Genomic DNA, 20,237 nt, shown 5'->3' on the forward strand with positions numbered 1-20,237 from the left:
GGTCCAGGGAGGTTATTCTCCCTCTGTACTCGGCACTGGTGAGACTACTCCTTGAATCCTGTGTTCAGTTCTGTGCCCCTCACCACAAGAAGGATGTTGAGGCTCTGGAGCGAGTCCAGAGAAGAGCAACAAAGCTGGTGAGGGGTCTGGAGAACAAGTCTTATGAGGAGCGGCTGAGAGAGCTGGGGTTGTTTAGCCTGGAGAAGAGGAGGCTGAGGGGAGACTTTATTGCTCTCTACAACTCCCTGAAAGGAGGTTGTAGAGAGGAGGGAGCTGGCCTCTTCTCCCAAGTGACAAGACAAGAGGGAATGTCCTCAAGCTGTGCCAGGGGAAGTTCAACCTGGACATCAGAAAAAAAAATTTCACGGAAAGGGTTATTGGGCCCTGGCAGAGGCTGCCCAGGGAGGTGGTTGAGTCACCTTCCCTGGAGGTGTTTAAAATAGAGGTGGATGAGGTGTTGAAGGACATGGTTTAGTGATTGATGGGAATGATTGGACTGGATGATCCTGTGGGTCTTTTCCAACGTAGTGATTCTGTGATTCTGTGAAACTGCTGCTGAAAGCCATGTGGGCTGTCAGAGGCAGCTGAGCTCTGGCTTGTCATTATTTTGGAAGGCCAGCAGCATAGCAGCCTGAGCTGGAACAAAAATTTCTTGCAGAATCAGCTGCTGTTTCCCAGAGTGTGTCCAAATGTGCATCCATCCAGACAAAGAGCCTCATAGCCCCCAGGTGTGTGATTGTGCAGAGTACAGGGAAGGAAGCAACTTAACGTCACCCAGCAGGGCTATCCCTGGATTTTGAGTTGGCAGAAATGCCTTGCCATTTGAAAACATCAATTCAGTTTGCTTTCCTGCAGGACGACTTGGGAGATAGTGAGATTGACCTGGATGATGATGAAGATGAGGAGGAGGATGATATGGAAGATGACAGCATGGAAATCTCCTCGAGGAAATCCAGTCACCGAGCAAGGAAGCCAGAGCCACTAGCGGAAAGTGATAATGACTTTTGACCCTTTAGTAGCAGGCCAGGAGGCATCTGAAAATATAAACTTTGGAGAACATGCAGTCCAGAAGCTAATATCCTGCTGTTTGAAAAGCACTTGTCAGCATGAATTCAGGAGTTGGTAAATAATGTTCATTAAACCTGAAAATTAAACTTGGATTCCTAGTCTTGTGACTAGGCAAGCTCAAAGCATGAGCAGTTGAACATGAGCATAATGAGAATCCCAGTAGTGTGGAGCATGGTTATTTCCATGATTGTGTTAGAACTGGCCCTCATGCTCTGCAGTGCCAAAAGTTGCACGCCAGTGAGCAGTGTGCGCTTGATTGCCCTCCATTTTATCATGTCCAAACAAATTTTTTTTAGCTTAATAAAACTAGATGAAAAGCTGCTCTGGGAACACACTTAAAATAATTTCCAACCTGGCTGAAATCTATTTATCCTAAACATATCTTACTTAATCCAGGGCTTGCCTCCACAGAGAGCAGCATCAGTGGTGCTAAAGGAGTGGGAAACGAGTGGAAGGATCCTGAAACAGCACCTTCAGTGCTCCATCTCGTAGTATTTCAGCTGCAGCAGTGGGGATTGTTCTTGGACTTCAGTGGGCTGTGCTTGAGCATTCTTAGAGCAACCCTGTGAGACAGCCCTGTAACTACATCCACATGAAATTAGCCTATTAATTATACTGATACTTCTGGGGAAGACTGAGATTTAGGCACTAAAATGGGCCAAGAGCTGGGCTTTTGTTCAGGAAATTATCCTGCTGCCATCAGCTGTTGTCAGGTGAAGGCAAAGGTGGCGTTTCAGTGTGTTGCCTCTTTTCTTTCAGCTCTGCTTTTAGCATCACAATTTGTCTTCAAGGGAGCAGAAATCAATGCTTGATTGGAAGGGATCATTTTGATGTGTTTTCATCAGGGCAGACAAGAGCCTAGCCTGTTTTCCCACCCTCCCTTTTCCTTTACATTGGCAAAGTGCCAATGTCAAGGTGGGACTAGAGTTTACAGGTAAATAGAGTGCAGTTTTTGTGTAGTATTGGGGCATATGTGGGTGCTGAAATGCACACAGTGGTGCAGGTTCGAGCTGAGCTGGCTGACAGACACTTCCTCGTGCACTATAAAGTTAATTGGCATTTTGTAGCTTGCTTCTAAGCCATCAGACACAGAGATGGTGTTCTTGGTAATAGAAAAAAAGCTGTTAAAACTGAAAAACAGCTGCAAAGCTGTTAGGGTGGTCCTGCCACAGCCAGTGGGAAGGCGCCTGTGCTCTCATCCCAGGGGATGACAATGTCCTGGGTTTAGGACCTGTTTGTTTAGGACCTTTATCCATGGTACACAGGGATTCCATCCTGCTTCTCTCCATGTCCTGAGATATCTGACCCCTGAGTGCCAATTCCCACGAGACTGGGCTCAGTCTCCAAGTCTGGGCTGCAGTTAGAGTTACAATTATCTATGTTATTTCCTATACAGTAGTCTGAGATGGAAAGCTGACTTAATACCCTGAGTGCAGAGAGCTGGAGCCTCATCAGGCAGCAGTGCCACCGGGCCTGACAGCACAGCGGCCAGGCTTTAGGAGAACCATGCTTTGAATCACAGCTTCTTGTACTGGGCTTGAACAGCAGTGCTGTTAGCAGCCACCCTTAGTGCCAGCTAAGAAGTGTTTGTGTATAGCGAGGTATGTGCATATGCAGACAGATCAAGTAAATGTAGTTCAAACTGTTGTTAACATCCTGTTTCCTGAAGCTGCAGGGCATGGGAGCTGGCCCAGAGTTGTTGATCGTGCTCTCTGTTGGTGTTTCAGGTAACATTTCAGCTCAGTGTTAGGCGCAGGCTGTAGGCAGAGCTGGACCCGATGCTCAGTCTGCTCGGATGTAGTGGAGAAAGAGATAGGATTTAAGTCATGCAGCGTCACTGTGGAGAGCACACGCCAGCACCTGACACCTCACAGAAAAGCCAGGAGCCATCCTGTTACACCAGGACAGGGTGTGGAGTCTCCAGCCAAGGCAGTGGAGCACAATGCACTGCGAACGCCACATGTAATGGTCCACAACGAAGAGAGGTAGACAGCACAAGGCATCTTCTCAACTAGGAACTGATTTATTTCCAAGTAATCACACAGCTATCATGCAGCTCAGCCTGGCATTTCTCTGGAGGTCCCTGAAGTAGTCGCTGCCTCAACTGCAGCCACAATGTGGCTCAGGGCAGGCTCTGGCTGGGGCAGAGAGGGCAGTGGCTGTAGGGGACTCTGGGGGTTGTGTAGTCTGGCTTATAGTCCACCTGAAAACCTGACACCTTCTGGAGAGTCACTAGGTCTCACCACACATGTGAAGGCATCACCTGGCACTACTGCTCTGAGCAGCTGCCTGCCTGAAAGGTGACCCGCTAAGGGGGGACCCTGCCTGCTGCTGGGACATCAGGAAGACGCATCCCAAGGAGGCACAGCTTGTCACTGATGACTGCAGCAGAAGATCCAACAAGTCCAGCCTGTACACGAGAGGCAGGATTTAGTGATAAGGCAGTCCTGGTGTAGCACCTAATGTTTGGGCTGGAGATGGTCTGGCCTCATGCAGTGCTGTTCCTCTTGCAAACACCCTCCCACTCTTCCTGTTCTCATGAACAGGTCTTTCTAGATGGTTCAACTCCCATGCCTTGGGATGCCTGACTCTTCTGAGAGGCTTTAATAGAGAACAGCATTGACAAACACCTCAGTTGCACCTGGCCAACCCCTGCCTGTTCCTGAGGGCATGGCAAACACACAGGTTGCTCTCACAGCCTCGGCCCCTGCTCTGAAGTGCCTCGGTCCAAAGAGCTGCTTTCATCTGAGCAAGGAGGTGGTAAACATGTCATCTCCCTCAGGGATATCAAGGGGAGCCTGCAGGACTGTGCTGGAGCCAGGAGGTAACGGGCTGCTGTGAATCCTGCCCATGTTTCACCCAGTTTTCCAAGGATCCCTGCCAAAGCTGGATGGAGAAGAGTTGGCACTAGGAGCAGAGCCGTGGATCTCAGGCTGAGGTGCTGCGATGTTTGCTCACAGCGACTCAGGCTGGAAGGAGAACACAGCTCTGGGGCAGTCAGGATGCACCTGGTCTCAGGCAGCACCATGGAGATCACAGAAGGAGGTCACTGCCACTGGTGGTGGCAGGTAAGTCACCCACAAACCCAAGGGCTGGCGTGTGGGATCTGCCCCCTCCTCCCTCCATTTGCTTTTCACCCATTCCTTGAAGCTCCCTCAGTGCCAGGATGAACAGGGTTGTGCTCACGCACCACCTGGCTTTCAGCATTAGTGAGTCTTGACCCTCCTGCAGTGCTGATGCAGAGGCCCCAGGCCCTCCTGGGCAGTGCCAGGGAGCTCTAGAGCTCTCCTTGCCCCAGTTCTCCTACCTTTTGCAAGTGGGCAAAGGGCTGAGCAGCTCCCTGTGGAGGCACACTGGCCGAAGGGACCCACTGAGCCACCTTGCTGTGGCCAGGCACCCTCACACATCCACAATGCAGTTGGGTGAGTTTGTCCGGATAGCGTCGGTGATCATCTTGGCTCCTGACTGGCCAATGCAGTTCCCCTGCAGGCTGGCAGCAAAGAGAAGAGGAGTTCAGGCCTTGACATGAGGCAGAACAGGATTCTTGATGGGTATTAAGATGTTCCCCAGCTTTGTACCAGCATTCAGCACCATCTACACCCTCCCCGCACCATCCAGGAGCTCTCACTGGGACCCTGGTCACAAGGACTCTGGGTCTGAGTGCCCAGAGGCAGCCAGGTGAGAAGCTGGAGATACAAGCCAAGATGCCATTGGCCTTCTTGGCCACCTGGGCACACTGCTGGCTCATATTCAGTTGGCTGTCAACCAACACCCCCAGGTCCCTCTCCTCCAGGCAGCTTTCTAGACAGACTTCTCCTAGTCTGTAGCTGCTCAGGGTTGTTGTGCCCCAAGTGCAGGACCTGGCATTTGGCCTTGTTAAACTTCATGCCATTGGACTCAGCCCAGCGGTCCAGCCTGTTCAGATCCCTTTGCAGAGCCTCCCTGCCCTCCAGCAGATCAACACTTCCACCCAGCTTAGTGTCGTCCGCAAACTTGCTAAGGGTGCACTCGATGCCTTCATCCAGGTCATTGAGATGAGGAGGTGGGAGAGGTAGCTCCACACCAGCGAGTCAAGGGACAGGCAAGCCAAGTCCAGTAGGACACCATGCAAAGGAGGAAGCGGTGCTGAGCTAAGGACCCAGGTCTTGGACACCCCCAGGGAGCAGTGTTGCAGCCATGGGCACTTGGTGGACCTACCAAACACTTACTCCAGGATCTGCAGGCTCCTGTTGACCTTCAAAGCTTCTGCCAGGGCTTGGGCACCAGCTGCACCAACTGAAGCTGCCTGCAGGCTGCAAGAGAGCAGGAACCCTTCAGCACGTGTCCTGAGGTGGCCATGGTGTGCTAATTTGAGAAGCTAATTAGACAGGCTGTGATGCCAGGTCTCCCCCTGCAGCCTGGATACTCACTGGAGATCTGCCAGGGTTGTGTTTACCCTCAGCGCAGCAGAGAGGGCAGCCATTCCCTCATCTCCGATAGCATTCTCCTGCAAGCTAAGCCATGCAAGTACTGTATCTGCCCTGGGGAGCAGGGGCATGAGCAGCGAGCATGGGGAACGGTGTACTGGGCTTTCCCAAATGGTTTGGGAGTGGCCCAGGGCGACTGTGCACTCACAGCATCCCCAGCGGGGGCCATGTGATGGGGACATGGGATGGACTGGAGCCCATGGAGGAGGCAGCACGCAAAGCCATCACCACTGGAGCAGCATGAAGGCAGAGACCTTGGGCAGGTCTCTGTAGGGAGACACTGTCCAGGACCTGCCCACCTAGGTCCCCATTTACTCAAGGCTGGCCAGGCTGCTGTTGGACTGGAGCGCTTGTGCCAGGGCCGTGGCAGATTTTGCCTGGGTAAAGTTCCACTGCAAGCTGCAAACAGGAGGGAATGGGAGGTGAATTTCAGGGCTGCGAGGACACCCCGATGCCTGCAGGCTCAGCACCAACCCACTAACATCCAGTGTGGTGGAGGCTGCGAGGTGACCCATGTGCAACTTTGTGGGTCCTTCTGGGATGGCAGAGCCCACCTCCCTTGGAAGGGTGACCTCTCACAGCCTGAAGGGGCTGAGGCTCAGGAGCGGTGTCCTTGCCCTGCAACCATGCAGGGGACTTTAAAACCATCCAGGTCCAAGGGGAAACTCACTGGAGGGACGTGAGCACCCAGTTCTCTTTCATGGCTAAAGCGATGGCCTTGCCGCCTTCGTCGTACAGCAGGTTTGCTGCTAAGCTAGAAGCAGGGGACAGAGGACACAGGTCACACACAGAGTTTGGGACAAATCCAGTGACACTGCGCAGCAGTGTGGGTGCCCTTCTGTGGCCCGTGAGACTTACTCCAGCTTCCTGAGGGTGCTGTTGTTCCGCAGGGCACAGGCGATGGCAGGGCCCCCCTCCTTGCTGATGGAGTTCCCCCACAGGCTGGGTAAAGACATGGGGCTGGGGAGGAGTGGTTCCCTCACAGCCCTCCTCGCTCTGGGGCTGAGACCATCTGTTGCAAGGGGTAATCTGTCTGACTTCATCAGCATCTGCATCTCCATTCCCTGCATCTCCATCAGCATCTGCATCTCCATTCCCCGTATCTCCATCAGTATCTGCATCCCCATCAGCATCCCCATACCCTGCATCTTAATCAGCATGTGCTTCTCCATTCCCTGCATCTCCGTGCCCTACATCTCTATTCTGTGTGCGTACCTCCAGCTGTGAGCACTGATGCCGCTGGGGCTTTTTCCCAGCCTCCCATCCCTGCTGCCATTGTTCATTGCCAGACACAGCTGGACCAACGCTGTCTCAAGGGGAGAAAACGCTCATGGCCAGAGGAGGGTCTGAGGCTGCTTTCAGTATCCCAGAAGACTTGTGGAAACAACCAGACACCAGATGTTCTCACGTTCCATGTCCCAGCAGCACCTTTTAGCCAGGGTGGCCAGAGGGACTGTCACTTACTTGAGGCTGAGGAGTCCTTTGTTGGAGCAGAGAGCTGCTGTCAGTGCAGTGACCCCAGTGCTGCTGATGGAGTTGCTCTGGAGACTGAAACAAACAGGGGAAGGTGTGAGGCTGGGCTAGTCTTGGCATCACAGGTGGGCTGCAGGGTTGTGTTTGGGGTGAAAAGTGCCCATTTGCCCATTTCAATGAGAAACAGGCATCTCCCAGACATGGGAAATGGGGAGAACCTGAGGCTAAAGGACCAACTTTGGGAGCATCAGGCCAGGGTCAGCATCTCCTGCTCACCACGGCAGCACCAGCGACACCAAGCTGAGGTGATGGGGCTGGCTGCACTTCCGAGCAGCCCTGTCCTAGGCTGGCTGCTACTGGGGCAGCCTGCCCCAGGAGCCATCAGCCCTCTGTTCAAGCCAGCCAGGAGGAATGGTCCTCTCTGGCTGCCACCCCCAACAGGGATGAAGGTTGCACCATCCCACCCTGACTCTGCTGGGTCCCTGCCTCTTTCCTTCCTCATTAGCCAACCTACATCACATTTGAGAGAGAGTAATGCCCAAAGCTGCCAGTATCCTCCAAAAGCAGGGAAAAAAATCATCATCTGGGTTGAGGATTAACTTCTCCAGTGCTCCCTTGGTGAAGACAGGACGAGCCTAGCTGCTGCCAGCATTGCCTAGAACTGCTGCATGGTGCTTTGGCCTGCATGAAGCACGCATGGCCCCATGCTGCTCCAGGAGACATGGAGTGGGAGAGATGTGGGAAGGATCTGGGGTGGTATGAGGGGCTCTGAGAGCAGGGGAGGGGCTCTGGAGAGGATGGAAGATGCTGGTGGAGGGAGGAAGCTGTCCTGGGCACTGCTGGGCCAGCAGGAGACCAGGCACAGAGTGCGGGACTTACTCGAGGCTTTGCAGGCTGTGGTTCACCTTCAGAGCTTCAGCCAAGGCAACTGAGCCGTTGTCTCCTACAGAGTTGCCAGAGAGTCTAAGACACGAGAGGAAGAGCAGGTGTTACCAGCAGCTGAACTGCACCCCGCTTAGATCCACCAGCAAAGGGTTCATCTTCCCTGAGCTCTTTCTGCTCTTTCTTTTGCAACAAGGCTGGTGGAGGGGCTAGAGAACAAATCTTTTGAGGAGCGGCTGAGGGACCTGAGGTTGTTTAGCCTAGCGAAGAGGAGGCTGATGGGAGACCTTATCACTGCCCACAACTACCTGAATGGAGGTTGTAGAGATCTGGGTGCTGGTCTCTTCACCCAAGTGACAGGCAATAGGACAAGAGGGACTGGCCTCAAGCTGCACCAGGGCAGGTTCAGATTGGATGTTAGGAAGAATTTCCTCACCAAAAGGGTTCTCGAGCCCTGGCAGAGGCTGCCCAGGGAGGTGGTTGAGTCCCCATCCCTGGAGGGGTTTAAGAGACTGGCAGATGAAGTGCTTAGGGATATGATTTAGTGGTGGTCAGGTACGGTTGGGCTTGATGATCTCAAAAGTCTTTTCCAAACTAGTGATTCTATGATTCCGTGCTCCAGCAATAAGCATGAACTTGCTGCAGGCTCATTTCCAACCTACACACACCTCTGCCCTTGGGTTTGAGCTGAAATAACTTTTAATGCATCTACAGGGCCTGGAAACCTGCCACTCACCTTTGCTGGAGGGAAGACTTGGCTTCTCAGTTCTTTATGTGGCTCCCTGTATCCACAGCGATATGGAGATCATCTCAGCAGGGTCACTCCAAAAACAGCATTGGGGTCCATTGCCCCCTTCACCCACATCAACCCCTTTGGATAGAGCTAGCAAGACCTGTCCTGCCTGTGTTAGACGGCCCAGAGCTCCTGCCCAGCAATTGTGGCATCACCATCCCTCCACCTCATGGTGCTCTTACGTCAGCTCCTTCAGGCTGCAGTTCTGCTTCAGTGCCTCTGCTATTTTCCTGGCACCGTGGGCTCCGATGGTGTTTTTCTGCAGGCTGCAAAGGTGAGGAAGGCACCCATGAATATCTGGACCCACGTCCCCATCAGTGGCACCTCTGGGTGGCTGGGAGGGGGACAGCAGGTCCCGATCACTCACTGCAGGGTTGTCAGCCTGTGGTTGGTCAACAGGGCCTCAGCCAGAAAGGTGGCACCATCCTCCTTGATGACATTGTGCTGCAGGCTGCAGGGAGAGAGGAGCAAAGCTGTGCATGGCAGCCACCACAGTGGGGCAAGAGGCCATGCAGGGTGGTGGTCACTTGCCCTAGTGTTTGCTTGCCCCTGTCCATGGTGTGAAAAGGGCATTTGGCCCCTGAGCATCCCTGCGCAGGGCTCCCTCCTCCCTCGTTTCCCAGAGGAGATGCCTCTTTTCTATGCACCAGCACCCTTTGAGCTCCTCCATGAAGGACGGACCTGGACCTCAACTTCAACCTCAACTTTCAACTTCTACCTCAACCTTCTACCTTCTAGCAGTCCTTCACACTCAGCACACTGCCTAACAGCTCCATCATGTTGTCCTTGAACTGGTTATTGTCCAGCCTGGAGAAAACACCAGGAAGGAGCACAAGCAAGTTTTTGGAGAATAAAGTGGAGAAAGAACTACCCTTCTGTGACATCTGCCCATTACAGGTGGAAAACCTCAAGCACAGAAGAAGAGCTTAACCAGTGCCATCCCCAGGGCAGCTCTTTGCTGATGGACAGTGTTGGTGGGCCCATGTCACCATCGACATCCAAGATTTTGAGTCACAGCCCAGCACCCCTGCTTGCTTCTCCCAGTGCAATCCAACCAGGACTCACCTGAGGTTGTGGCAGAAGAGGAGCTGGGAGAGGAGGCTTTTACAGATATCGTAGCTGAGGCAGCTGGAGAGGTTTGTCTCCTCCATGCAGGTGTCGGATACCTGCAGGAGATAAGCCAGGACAGAGCAGTTCATGGGGGTGAGCATCTCAGCCAAGCTCTCGGTCTTCATTGAGTCTTCCACTGTCTTTGCAATCTCCATGTGCTGAATTTCATACAGGCAGTGCATGGTGTTGACTGTCTGCCAGGAGATGACATAGTCAGTGTTCAAGCAGCCCTGGAGGAAGCTGATCGCTTGGCTCCTGAAGCTGTTATGCTCATCCTTCACCAGCAGCCACCCAGAGAACAGCTTGTTCACCTGCGGGGAGAGGAGCGCAGAGAGAAAACACACAAAGATGTCCAGTTGTCTGTCCTCTGCCTGCAGTGACCTCTGAACAGCACTCTTGAAGTGACTGAGGAAACCCAACTTGGGCCAGGACATCCCACTCTCTGCGAAGAGGTCGAATATTGCTCTCTTGGCAGCCATGTAATAATAAACAGCAGCTAGAAACTCCTGGATGGTCAAGTGGGAGAAGAAATAGGCCGTGAAGGACTGCTTCTCTTCTCTGAGCAGGAGGCGACTGCACAAGCTGCTCTGTAGCAAGGAAAGGTCAATGCTGTATGCCTTCATGTCCTGCTCATAGAACACATATTTCTTTTTGAGCAGGCCATAGAAGGCCAGTCTGCCCAGGCTGCCCATGATCTTCTTGCTGTTGTTCACAGCCTGCTCAGTCCTGAGGGTTTCTCTTGGCTTTTCCAGCCGGTCGCTGCTCAGAGCCATTTTAAAATAGTAGGAGTAGATTTCTGATAGGGTTTTGGGGACAGGAGTTGTTTCTTGGGGTTGATGAGTGCTATTTTTTAGGTAATGACCAACTGAGGAGACAGAAATCCAGCAAAAGCCAGGAACAGTGCATAGGACATGTAACGATCTGTTAGCCCTGATGTGGTGCAGGACTTGGCCAGATAGGTCTCTGTTGTCAAGGAACATCTGATCCAAAAAGTCCTTCATCTCTGCAGCTCCAAACCCTCGTATTTCTGTCATTCGGTCAACAAGCCCACTGGGAATTTGGCTGGCTGCTGTTGGCTGTGACGTCACCCAGACAGAAACCTCCTGCAGCAGGTTGCCACGTATGATGTTGGTGATTAGGTTGTCCACTTGGATCTCTGTTTTGGGATCAGTACATACTACTGTGTTGGAAAAATCCAAAGGCGTCTTGAACTCGTCTAAGCTGTCGAGAATCAGCAGGGTCCTGGTGGCTCCCACTGAGATGCAGTTTGGTTCAGTGATGTGAGGGAACGCCAAAGAGATGAGCCTCTCAGCAGAGAGCTTCTCATAGGTGTTGAGTTCCCGGAAAGAGAGGGGCAACACAAAGATGATGTCCCTCTTGATCTCCCCCTTTGCCCAGGTATAGACAAACAGCTTCACCAGTGTGCTTTTGCCAATCCCAGCCACTCCGATGGTGACAGAGATCCGAGGTGGGATGGTGACCTTGGAAAGAGGCAGGAAGAGCTTCTCTAGAGGGATGCTCTTGGATACATTTCATAGGCCTTTGGTGGCTTCAATCTGCAGGATGTCATGCTCCTTCTGCTGGATATTGGTCAAGCCTTCTACCAGCAGCAGGTTTGTGAGTTGCTGCAGGAGACCTGTCTCCAAGCCATTCCCATAGTAGCTTTGGAGGCTCTCCAGGTTCTTCTGCACCATGGGTTCTGCACAGAGAGAAATGAAATGGGTGTGTGTGTGTGTGAAGGAGGATGGTAGCCACAACTGTAAATGAGAGATGCAGCTTCACTTCTGCCATGCAGATGCAGAGGAGCAACCTCATGAAGCCCTTATGTCCAGCAGGAAGGGGTGTGCCAGGGCCCACAGGACACTCATAAACTTAAATGGCCTTGAACCTCACCCACCTTCTCCAGCAGGCCATTTAGGCTCAGCACTGGGCCTTCAGCCCCTACCTAAGCAGTGTTGTAGGAACACTTGAGTACAGCATCGTCGTGCCTGTGCTAGCTGTGGACCTTGTTGATCTGGACCTTGATGTTGGACTTCATTGCTGTGCACTTGCCCAGTGACCACTAGACCGTGTCTGAACCTGTTTGCCCTCGCTGGACCTGATCCTGACCTCTGGATTGACTTCTTGACTTGACATCAGTCCTGCCTCATCGCCATGGACTTGCATGATGAGCTGGACTCTTGAATGAACCTGGTGACCATCACTGGACCTGTCCTGCTAGGCTGCCTCAGGTACCATGGCCCCTTGTACACTGTATTGAAACCCTCCAGCAAAAGATGGATAAGCTCAGGATGGTGCTGAGATTCACAGCAGACACCAGCCAAGGCTGGAGCCTTCCAACCAGGAGGGAGCCAAGGAAACCTTTTCTGGCAAGAGAGCTGCAAGGAGAGACTGAAGTTTGGGCAGCCACCAATGGATAGGGTCAGGAATGCCCAGCTGTTTTCTTTCTGCCCTCTCCCCATTCCCAGCACAGTTGCTGGGCAGCCTGGAGGAAGGTCCCTCAGACCTGGCAGAGAGCCCCTGTCACCCCCTGGCTGTGTCTTTCCCCAACAGAGACCCTGATGTGACACCATCACTTGCATGGACACTCCCATCAGAGCTGCCAACACTGCCCAGCACATCTTGGGGTGCTACAGCAAGCTCCCATAGCCAGGACACCTTCATGTGGTCCACAGTGGACTGCCTACCATAGACAGTTTATGAAGGTAGAGCTGGAAGTTGGTGGTCTCGATGGAGGTCTGCAGGGACTGGGAGGCATAGCTGCCCTTGCCAGCCAGGACGTCCACCACTGCCCTCACCTGCTCGGGCAGGGAGCTCGCTTTCTGCACCCAGCTGGCCTCCTCTGCCATGAGGAGGTCCAGCCTCCGCAGGTAGCAGATGATCTCCAGGAACTGTGGTGAGATGGACCTCACCAGCTGCTTGCAGTAGCATTTGATCCAAGCCTCTGCAGGAGAGGAGAGCAGGAGAGTTGGGACTAGAACTAGCGCTGGGCATGTTGTGCAGGGGTGATGAGGAAAGGCAGCAGAGGAATACCCCATCTGCCTCTGAAAATAGCAAGGGGTAAACTAGACCCCTCCAGAGTGACCTGCCAAAGTCCTCCTTAAAATCATGCCATCCCAAAGCTGTGGTGGGCTGCTTGGTCAAGGCAGCAGCTATTGAAATTGGAGTCAAAGAAAGTGAAATGGTGATTTGTAAATGGTGGGATGGAATGTCAACTGCAATATGTTAGAAACCAGATTAACAACCAAGATAATGATAACAACCCTGGCCACACCTTAATGACTCCGGGCGGGATTGATCTCACCCCCATCCTGGATATGCAATGAGGTTCCAGGAATGAAGTGTAATTGTCATTTTGGGGAAAATATGGATATGAAAACAATTCTGTGTATATAAAGTTCTCTGAAATCACTGATTGGTAGAAGCACTCTGAGGACCAGTCCCGAGTCTTCTCCAGCGCTGAATAAAGTGTACCTGCCTTAATGGTTACATTACACTATTAAATGTAGGTTTCTTTGTTTCAAAAGCAAATAACACAGTCATGAAATGACACTTCCTTCTGGAAACCAAGCCCATGCAAACATAAAAGTCTGAGCAAGATCATTTATCTTCAGATACAGTGTCCCCCCTGTACCAGCACAGCAGCCCCCAAGCACTTGGACTAGAAACCACGGTCAACCCTCATACCTTGGTGCTCCACCTTTTTCCATTTTTGAACTCGAAGCTCCACCACGATGGTGGATCTCCAGCTGTCCAGCCACGACTCACCTTCCATCAGAAGCCTCCTGTGACATGGGTGATCCCTGGGCGAGGAGTGCTGTGTTGGCCCTGCGTCCTTCTGGCCAGCTCACAGCATCAGTTGAGGCTCCTCAGCCTTTATCCATATTCCTGGTGGAAGAAGAAGAAAAGCATCAGGAGTGACATGGGAGGGAACCCACCTTGAGCTAACAAGGTGCTGACTGTAGCTGAGCCAAGGGTTCGTTTGTCAGCTTTTGGCTAAGACCAGAGTCCCCGGTGCTGTAGACCTGGCAGGGCCATGACTGTCACACATCTTTGCCTAGACCTCATGTGCTACAAACATGCTGCCTTCACCACCACCACTGCTCGGGCTGGAGCCTGTCTTGGGCAGAGTGATTGCCTCAATTGCCCTGAGGGTTCTCCCATGCCATCCATGGGCCACCAGGTGAGTACCCAAGTGCCACCACTGCCTCTGCTTGCACATTTTCCTTCTCTGTGTTGTGAAGGAAGTTGTGGGGTAGCACGCAGAGCAATGAAGGGCTTGTTTCAGTTTCAAGCCCACCACACCACCATCAAGATCCTCTGTCAGGGCTTGCTGAGCATGGCCAACACCACATCCTGTTGCATAGCTCAGTAGGTTCTACACTTTTAGCAGCATTGGTGGATCTTCACCCAGATAACAGCATCTACCTGCTCCCTCCCCCTCAGCTGCCACCAAACCACCCTGAGGGTTTGGTGTTTGTGTTTTAGATGCACGTGCTCATTGAGTCCTATTGCTTGTAGAGCAGAGGTGGAGAGGAAAATGCCTTCACTCTTGAGAGTGCTCCCAGCTTTGCCTCTGGTAGCAGATGACACCATGCTATGGCCTCTCCACCACCTCCGAAGCCATCTCCAGGAGCTGGCAGTGTCCAGGCAGGAACACCTCAGCCCCAGGGGCAGACTCTTCTCTTCGTACTCCTGCCAGGAGATTTGTGCTGAGGTTTGCTTCTTCCACCAGCAGCAGCCCAGCTGTTTGGGTGATGAGGAGTCCCTCCCAGACCCCACTGGCTGGATCTCTCACCCTTCACAGCACATCCTACAGAGTGGTGTGTTTCAGGGGTGCTGGGTGATGAGGAGCCAGCACATCCCCACCTGCCCAGATGGTTTCACACAGGGCTTGGACAAGCCTTCCTAGGGCTGGGGGCAGCTGTTGTGGCTGAGTCTAAACCCACAGCCTTACACTCCAGGAGGGAAATGTGGATCCTCCTACTCTTCCTCAGCTGCCCACCTCTAGTTTCAGAAGTCACAGAGGTCCATGTTGTCCCCGGCAGTGATAGTCACCCTGCAGCAAAGCCCTGTTCTCCGTACAGGGAGCAGCAGGGCTGTGGCAGCAGCTTGCTTGCTCTTCACCCTCGAGGCAGTGTCTTGGTCAATTAAGATTCCATGAATTAAGGAGCTCAGTGAGCATTCACATTGAAATTTTCACCCTTTGATGTCTTCTTGTCTCTAACTGGCCTGGAAAGTTCAATCAAGTCTTTGCAAATAGCAGTCCCTGGGTCTCCCATCTTTGCCAGGTCACCAAGAAAACAGTCAAAATGCAAGGGTTTTGCTCTTGCAGCAATGTTTCCTGCAGCCGTTCCTCTGCAACGAGCAGGCAGGAAAAAGCCCTTTGATGAGGCAAACCCTGTTTTAACACCTGAGATTATTTTGATCGTGCCCCTTGGTGCTACCCCAAAGTGTGATCCTGCTGCTGGAACCCAGCAGCCGTAGGACAGCTCATGCAAAGTCATCTGACTGGGAGAATAAAGCAGCAGAAGACATAAAGGAGCAAAAGAAACAATGCAGTGGCTGGAGTTCTTTTCTGCTTCCAGTAGATAAGTTCCAGGTGCAGCTCTAGGTCCACCCAGTGATGCTGGAGGCTGCATGCTAGGAGAGCAAAAGGCATGATCTACTCTTACCTGAGCTGTCTGGAGGGTGGAGGATGTGGTGGATGTGGTCCAGCTCATCCCAAGGCTACCAGAATGAATTGTCTTCTGGAAGTGCCACACTCCCCTGTGCCTGAGACTGGAAAGCAGTGTCCACATCCACCCTGTGTGCACAGAGCTCAGCACTGGGTTTGCAGCTGTCCCTTGGGCAGGATTAAGCAGGGACAAATGCTTGTCCCTGCCCTACTGGCAGCCGGAGAAGCAGTGATCCAGGGATGGTTTGTGTCTGCCCTGCCTTGCTGCCTGCATCCCTAGGGGCACTGGGATAAGAAGCTGGAGGGCTGGAGAACTGATGAATGGAGTCTGCGATCCTCAGGGAGATGTTGTTGGCAAGAACTTGGCATTAGCACTTCTTTTGCCTGGTGTGATCAAGAAACCCAGTGCAGGGGAAAATCCTCCCATGTGAGGATGTCCAGCCAACGCTGATGTGTCCTAGCAGCTTCAATGTGATGTCCCACCATCTCCACATTCCACCATGCCTGTTAGCAGAAGGTCTGTGCCTGAAACCCATCAGTGCCTGGGAGGCACAACCACTGTGCTGGAAGGTCCCTGACCATGCACAGGGACAGCCCTCTACCAAATAACCACTGCAGTTTCTATCACCATATGTCCCACTCCAAGATCCAGACTGCCTGGAATCAACACTGGAAAACATGGACCCAGACAGTGCTGCTTCTGCTCATCTCTGGTTCTAATCATGTACATGAACTTTTATTCATGGAAGTCCAACATGCCAGGAGGTCTGAGATGAAGGAACGGTCCCAGGATGGCCTCAGCACCAAAGTGGCTGGAGATAACTTATATTTACTGCCTTTCTGCTCTACCTGGCCTCTCAGGTCTTCCACCTGTCAGGAGGTGGTTTGGTTTTGGTTTCCATACAGAAGCCGGTCCCTTCTTAACAGATCCATTGCCCTGTGCTTTGGGAATCTGTGGAGGATTTGGGACCATTTCATGTCAGGAGCTGTCACAGCCGCTGCCAGCAGCATCATGGCCACATTGGGCTGTAACACTCAGCTGTGGTTGTCACCATGTGGGGACTCATGGGCAGATCCATGGGCAGTGCCACCTCAGGCAGAGCTTTGGGAACATGAGTTGCTGTGGTGGCCTGGAAACAGGGGTGATGGGTGTTGAGTCTAGATGGGCCAGAGCTCCTGGATGGCTGCAGAGACCCGTATATGGAAAGCATCAGAGAATGGATTGCTGTGTAGTGTTTAGATACATTTAAAGCTTCTTATAAGAACTAATAATTGCATAATTAACCAGGCACCTGAAGGAGCAGAGAAATGTCCACTCCAGCACAGTCTGTGCTGCCAAACATGCAAAATCCCTCAGCCCAGCTGTTGCCTTCTCCCTGTCCCATCACCATGGGGTTTGTCCATGCAGCCGGTTCCTCAGAGGTCTCCAGTTTGGGATGATGTGTCTCAGTGCAGCTCAAGCCCCAGCAGCACAGCACCAATCTCACCGCTGCTCTCCCTCCCCCAGACATGGGAATGGAGAGAAACCAGACCCATGAGACCTTCCCACCACTTCGTGGCATGCTGGGTTTCCTCTGGCGAATCTCATGCTCCTTTACCACCACACCCCCAGGGCTTTTAGATATTCCTCTTGCCACACATCCACCCTGAACTGATCCCGTTTTTGAGGACAGCAAGCTGAACACAGAAGCATTTGCCAAGTCAACATCTTCAGCCATTCCCCATGGACTGATGAACTGAACAGATCCCGAAGCCAGGATACAGGCTGCCACCTTTTGGCAGAATCGGAAAGATTCCACATTAATTCACTTATGTTAATTAAGTGAAGCGATGAAGTATCTTCTGCATTACACCCAATTATGGAACTTGCTGATTTGCAGATAACTCACTTATCTATGTTTATGTGTGACTTTAAGATGCAGGCTTATTTATTTTGGCCTGGGTTTAATGCTAGCAATCTTTATTGCAAACATAAGTGACCCCCCTGTGCCAAACCCAACTCCTACCAGTTTGGGATGTTTTTCCCCAAATTATAGAATCATTAAGGTTGAAAAAGACCTCTTAAGCTCATCCAGTCCAATCATAAGCCAAACCCCACCGTGCCTGCTAAACCATGTCCCAAAGTGCTATGTCTACATGTTTGTTGAACCCCTTCAGGGATGGAGACTCCCCCACTGCCCTGGGCAGCCTCTGCCAGGGCTTCACCACTCTGTCAGTGAAGAAATGTTTCCTAATATCTAATCTAAACCTCCCCTGGTGCAACTTGAAGCCATTTCCTCTCATCCCATCACTTGTCACTTGGGAGCAGAGCCCAGCACCCACCTCGCTCCAACCTCCTTTCCAGGAGCTGCAGAGAGCAATGAGGTCTCCCCTCAGCCTCCTCTTCTCCAGGGTAAACAGCCCCAGGGCCCTCCCTCAGCCGCTCTCACAACCGCTGTTCTCTAGACCTTTCCACAGCTCCGTTCCCTTCTCTGGATGTGCTCAAGCCCCTCAAGGTCTCTCTTGGAGTGAGAGGTCCCAAATCTGACCCAGGACTGTACTCATATTGTGCATGCAAAGCCTCAGTCAGAATAACAGTGCCCAGACACAGTGGGAGGTGAACAGGAAGTTGTGGAGGCAAGGAGCCGTGAGGGATCCCTAGGCTGAATGCCAGCTGTTCCAACTCCAAATCTCACCAAGAAAAATCAAAGATCAACTTACAGGTAATTTCAAACAGATAAAACCAAAGCAAAGTTCAGTGAGAAGGTCCCTTGCAGGTTACTGCTACACCTCGCAACCTGCAAAATGAGGAATTTACTGAGCTGATTGTGTCCCCAGGACGCTACCAGGGACATGCATAAAGCTGATTGATTGAAAAGCAGATCCTCTCCCTGCAAACAGTTTCTGCCTTTCTCTGCTACAGGGTCTCAGGACATCAGCATGAAAATTGGGAAGGATCTGCTGCTAGCCTGCCTCCATCACTGATGCCAGCCCCAGCCCCTGGCCTCAGCAGGGATGCAGAGCTCAGGGATGCTGAGCGGTACCCGCCCTGGCACCTTGACAGGGTTTGATACCCGGAGTCAGCCCTGGCTTTCTGGGGATTGCAGAGCATCCCTCTGAAGCTTCGGAGGGCCAAAGGCAGCCATGAGTTCTCTGGAAAGAAACTTCCATGCAACATGGACATGATTTGTGCTGAGCTCTGCCCTAAAGATTTGGCCTCAGGTAACCCTTACATGCAGCAGCCAAACCCCAGGCACTGGTGACGTCTCAGTAGGTGACAGCACCCAGCCAGTGCTCTGCTGGTCCTCTCCTCGTATATCTGCATGTATATCTTACCTACAGTATACGTAGTACCCCTAATGACCTTATAGTGTTTAAATAACAGCAGGATTAAATGTAATGCATTGATACAGTCCAGCATGTCCTGGGCTGCCTGCCCACATGGGCGGCCGGGTGCAAAGCCACTGGGCATGGTCACATGGCCCCTGCTGACCTCCATCACCTTGACCTTCTCCATGTGCCTCTGGGTCCTACACAGTGTTGGGGACAGTGCAAAGGGCTGAAGAAGGTACCAGCTGCAGCTTTGCAGACCTTGGTGTTGCTTTGCAGACCTCCAGTAAGATGTGCTGAGCCCATTTCACAAAGGGAGACACAGGGATGTAGCTCTGGTTTCAAGGTCCCTCAGTCTTAGGCCACTGACCTACGAGGACTCTGCCTCGCTCTTTGGTGTGGTTTTACACCATGCCACGGGCAAGTATGTCCCTCATCTCATCCTTTTCTATTTGTGGTACCTGTTGGAGATTTTTTTGGTGGTTTTGAAGTGGAATGAACTCAGTAAATTACATTAACATGGAGTCAAAAGCTGATTCTGCACAAGACAGAGGCTTTGTGTGGACAGGGCAGCCTGGCTGTGGCTGCATTCAAGCCTGGGCAGGTGGTAGCAGACAAAGGGATGGGATTTGTGACAAGGGCCGGGTCCCACAGGAGGTCCCATAGCTCAGGGTTGTGCACCAGTTGCACCTGCTCCTGCCGGCACCAGTGGCCGTGGCCATGCTGTGCCAGCCTGCTCTGCCAGCTGCAGTTGGTCACATCATCCCATCCCAGGGATCAACAGCTCCTGGCCCTGCCACGTGTTGGTCCAATGACTCCATTCCAGGTGGCCATTGCAGCAAGGGGGCTGCAGCTGCTCATCCTGTGCAGGAGGGCCAAGTGATGCCTCCCCTTCTCCCTGTGGCCCTTCAAAGTAAACCCAGCCCCACTAAAACCTTACCTCGGCCTTGTGCTTCCTTCCCCAGGTCTGCATGGGAGCACGGGAGCAGAGAGGTCATCCGCCTCGTGATGGGAGGATGCAGCCCCTCTGTGCTGTGCTCAGCCCTTTATCTCCAGAGCTTTGCTTCCTGCTTGCCTGAATGCTCAAGTTCAAGGTACAAAATGGAAGTTCCTCTGGTTGGCAGCCCCTGGAGATCAGTGGAGATGATGGGAGCTGGTGGCCAGGGCAATGCTTGGTGCAGCCCCTGGAGATCAGTGGAGATGATGGGAGCTGGTGGCGAGGGCAATGCTTGGTGCAGCACCTGGAGAAGGTGTGTTCCCCAGCCAGTTGCCACCACTGTTTCCAGTCCGGTGGCTTTTTTTCTCTTTCAATTCTCTCCTCACCCCTTCCTGCACCGCATGTCTTGCTCAATCTTCCTTCCTGTCAGCACCTATGCAAATCGACATGAGTTATCAACCAAAAACCAGCAGAGCATGGTAACAGCCCATAGGCTATGGGACCCTGGCAGAGGCTGCCCAG

The 20,237-nt window shown here is 52.6% G+C and overlaps 2 protein-coding genes across 6 annotated transcripts in view; one reads left to right on the forward strand and one right to left on the reverse strand.

Moving 5' to 3' along the window:
- CLUAP1 (clusterin associated protein 1) overlaps positions 1 to 1,351 on the forward strand; it is a 75,334-nt gene extending 73,983 nt beyond the window's left edge. For all 5 annotated transcript variants that reach the window (XM_069870221.1, XM_069870223.1, XM_069870218.1 and 2 more), the window contains one exon: positions 856 to 1,351. In XM_069870221.1, coding sequence (XP_069726322.1) covers positions 856 to 1,008 — 153 coding nt within the window. In that variant the 3' untranslated portion in view covers positions 1,009 to 1,351. The remainder of the gene's footprint in view (positions 1 to 855) is intronic.
- Positions 1,352 to 3,168: 1,817 nt separating this feature from the next.
- NLRC3 (NLR family CARD domain containing 3) lies at positions 3,169 to 20,034 on the reverse strand. The gene is given in 16 exon segments (XM_069870022.1): positions 3,169 to 4,558; positions 5,277 to 5,360; positions 5,478 to 5,561; positions 5,850 to 5,933; positions 6,205 to 6,288; positions 6,393 to 6,476; positions 6,999 to 7,082; positions 7,887 to 7,970; positions 8,865 to 8,948; positions 9,050 to 9,155; positions 9,230 to 9,489; positions 9,748 to 11,491; positions 12,476 to 12,736; positions 13,561 to 13,680; positions 19,719 to 19,962; positions 20,020 to 20,034. Coding segments are annotated over 14 exon segments (3,141 nt in total). The 5' UTR covers positions 13,568 to 13,680; positions 19,719 to 19,962; positions 20,020 to 20,034; the 3' UTR covers positions 3,169 to 4,467.
- Positions 20,035 to 20,237: the final 203 nt, after the last annotated feature.

This window comes from Phaenicophaeus curvirostris, chromosome 16 (assembly GCF_032191515.1).
Source record: "Phaenicophaeus curvirostris isolate KB17595 chromosome 16, BPBGC_Pcur_1.0, whole genome shotgun sequence".
Taxonomy (NCBI): Eukaryota; Metazoa; Chordata; class Aves; order Cuculiformes; family Cuculidae; genus Phaenicophaeus; species Phaenicophaeus curvirostris.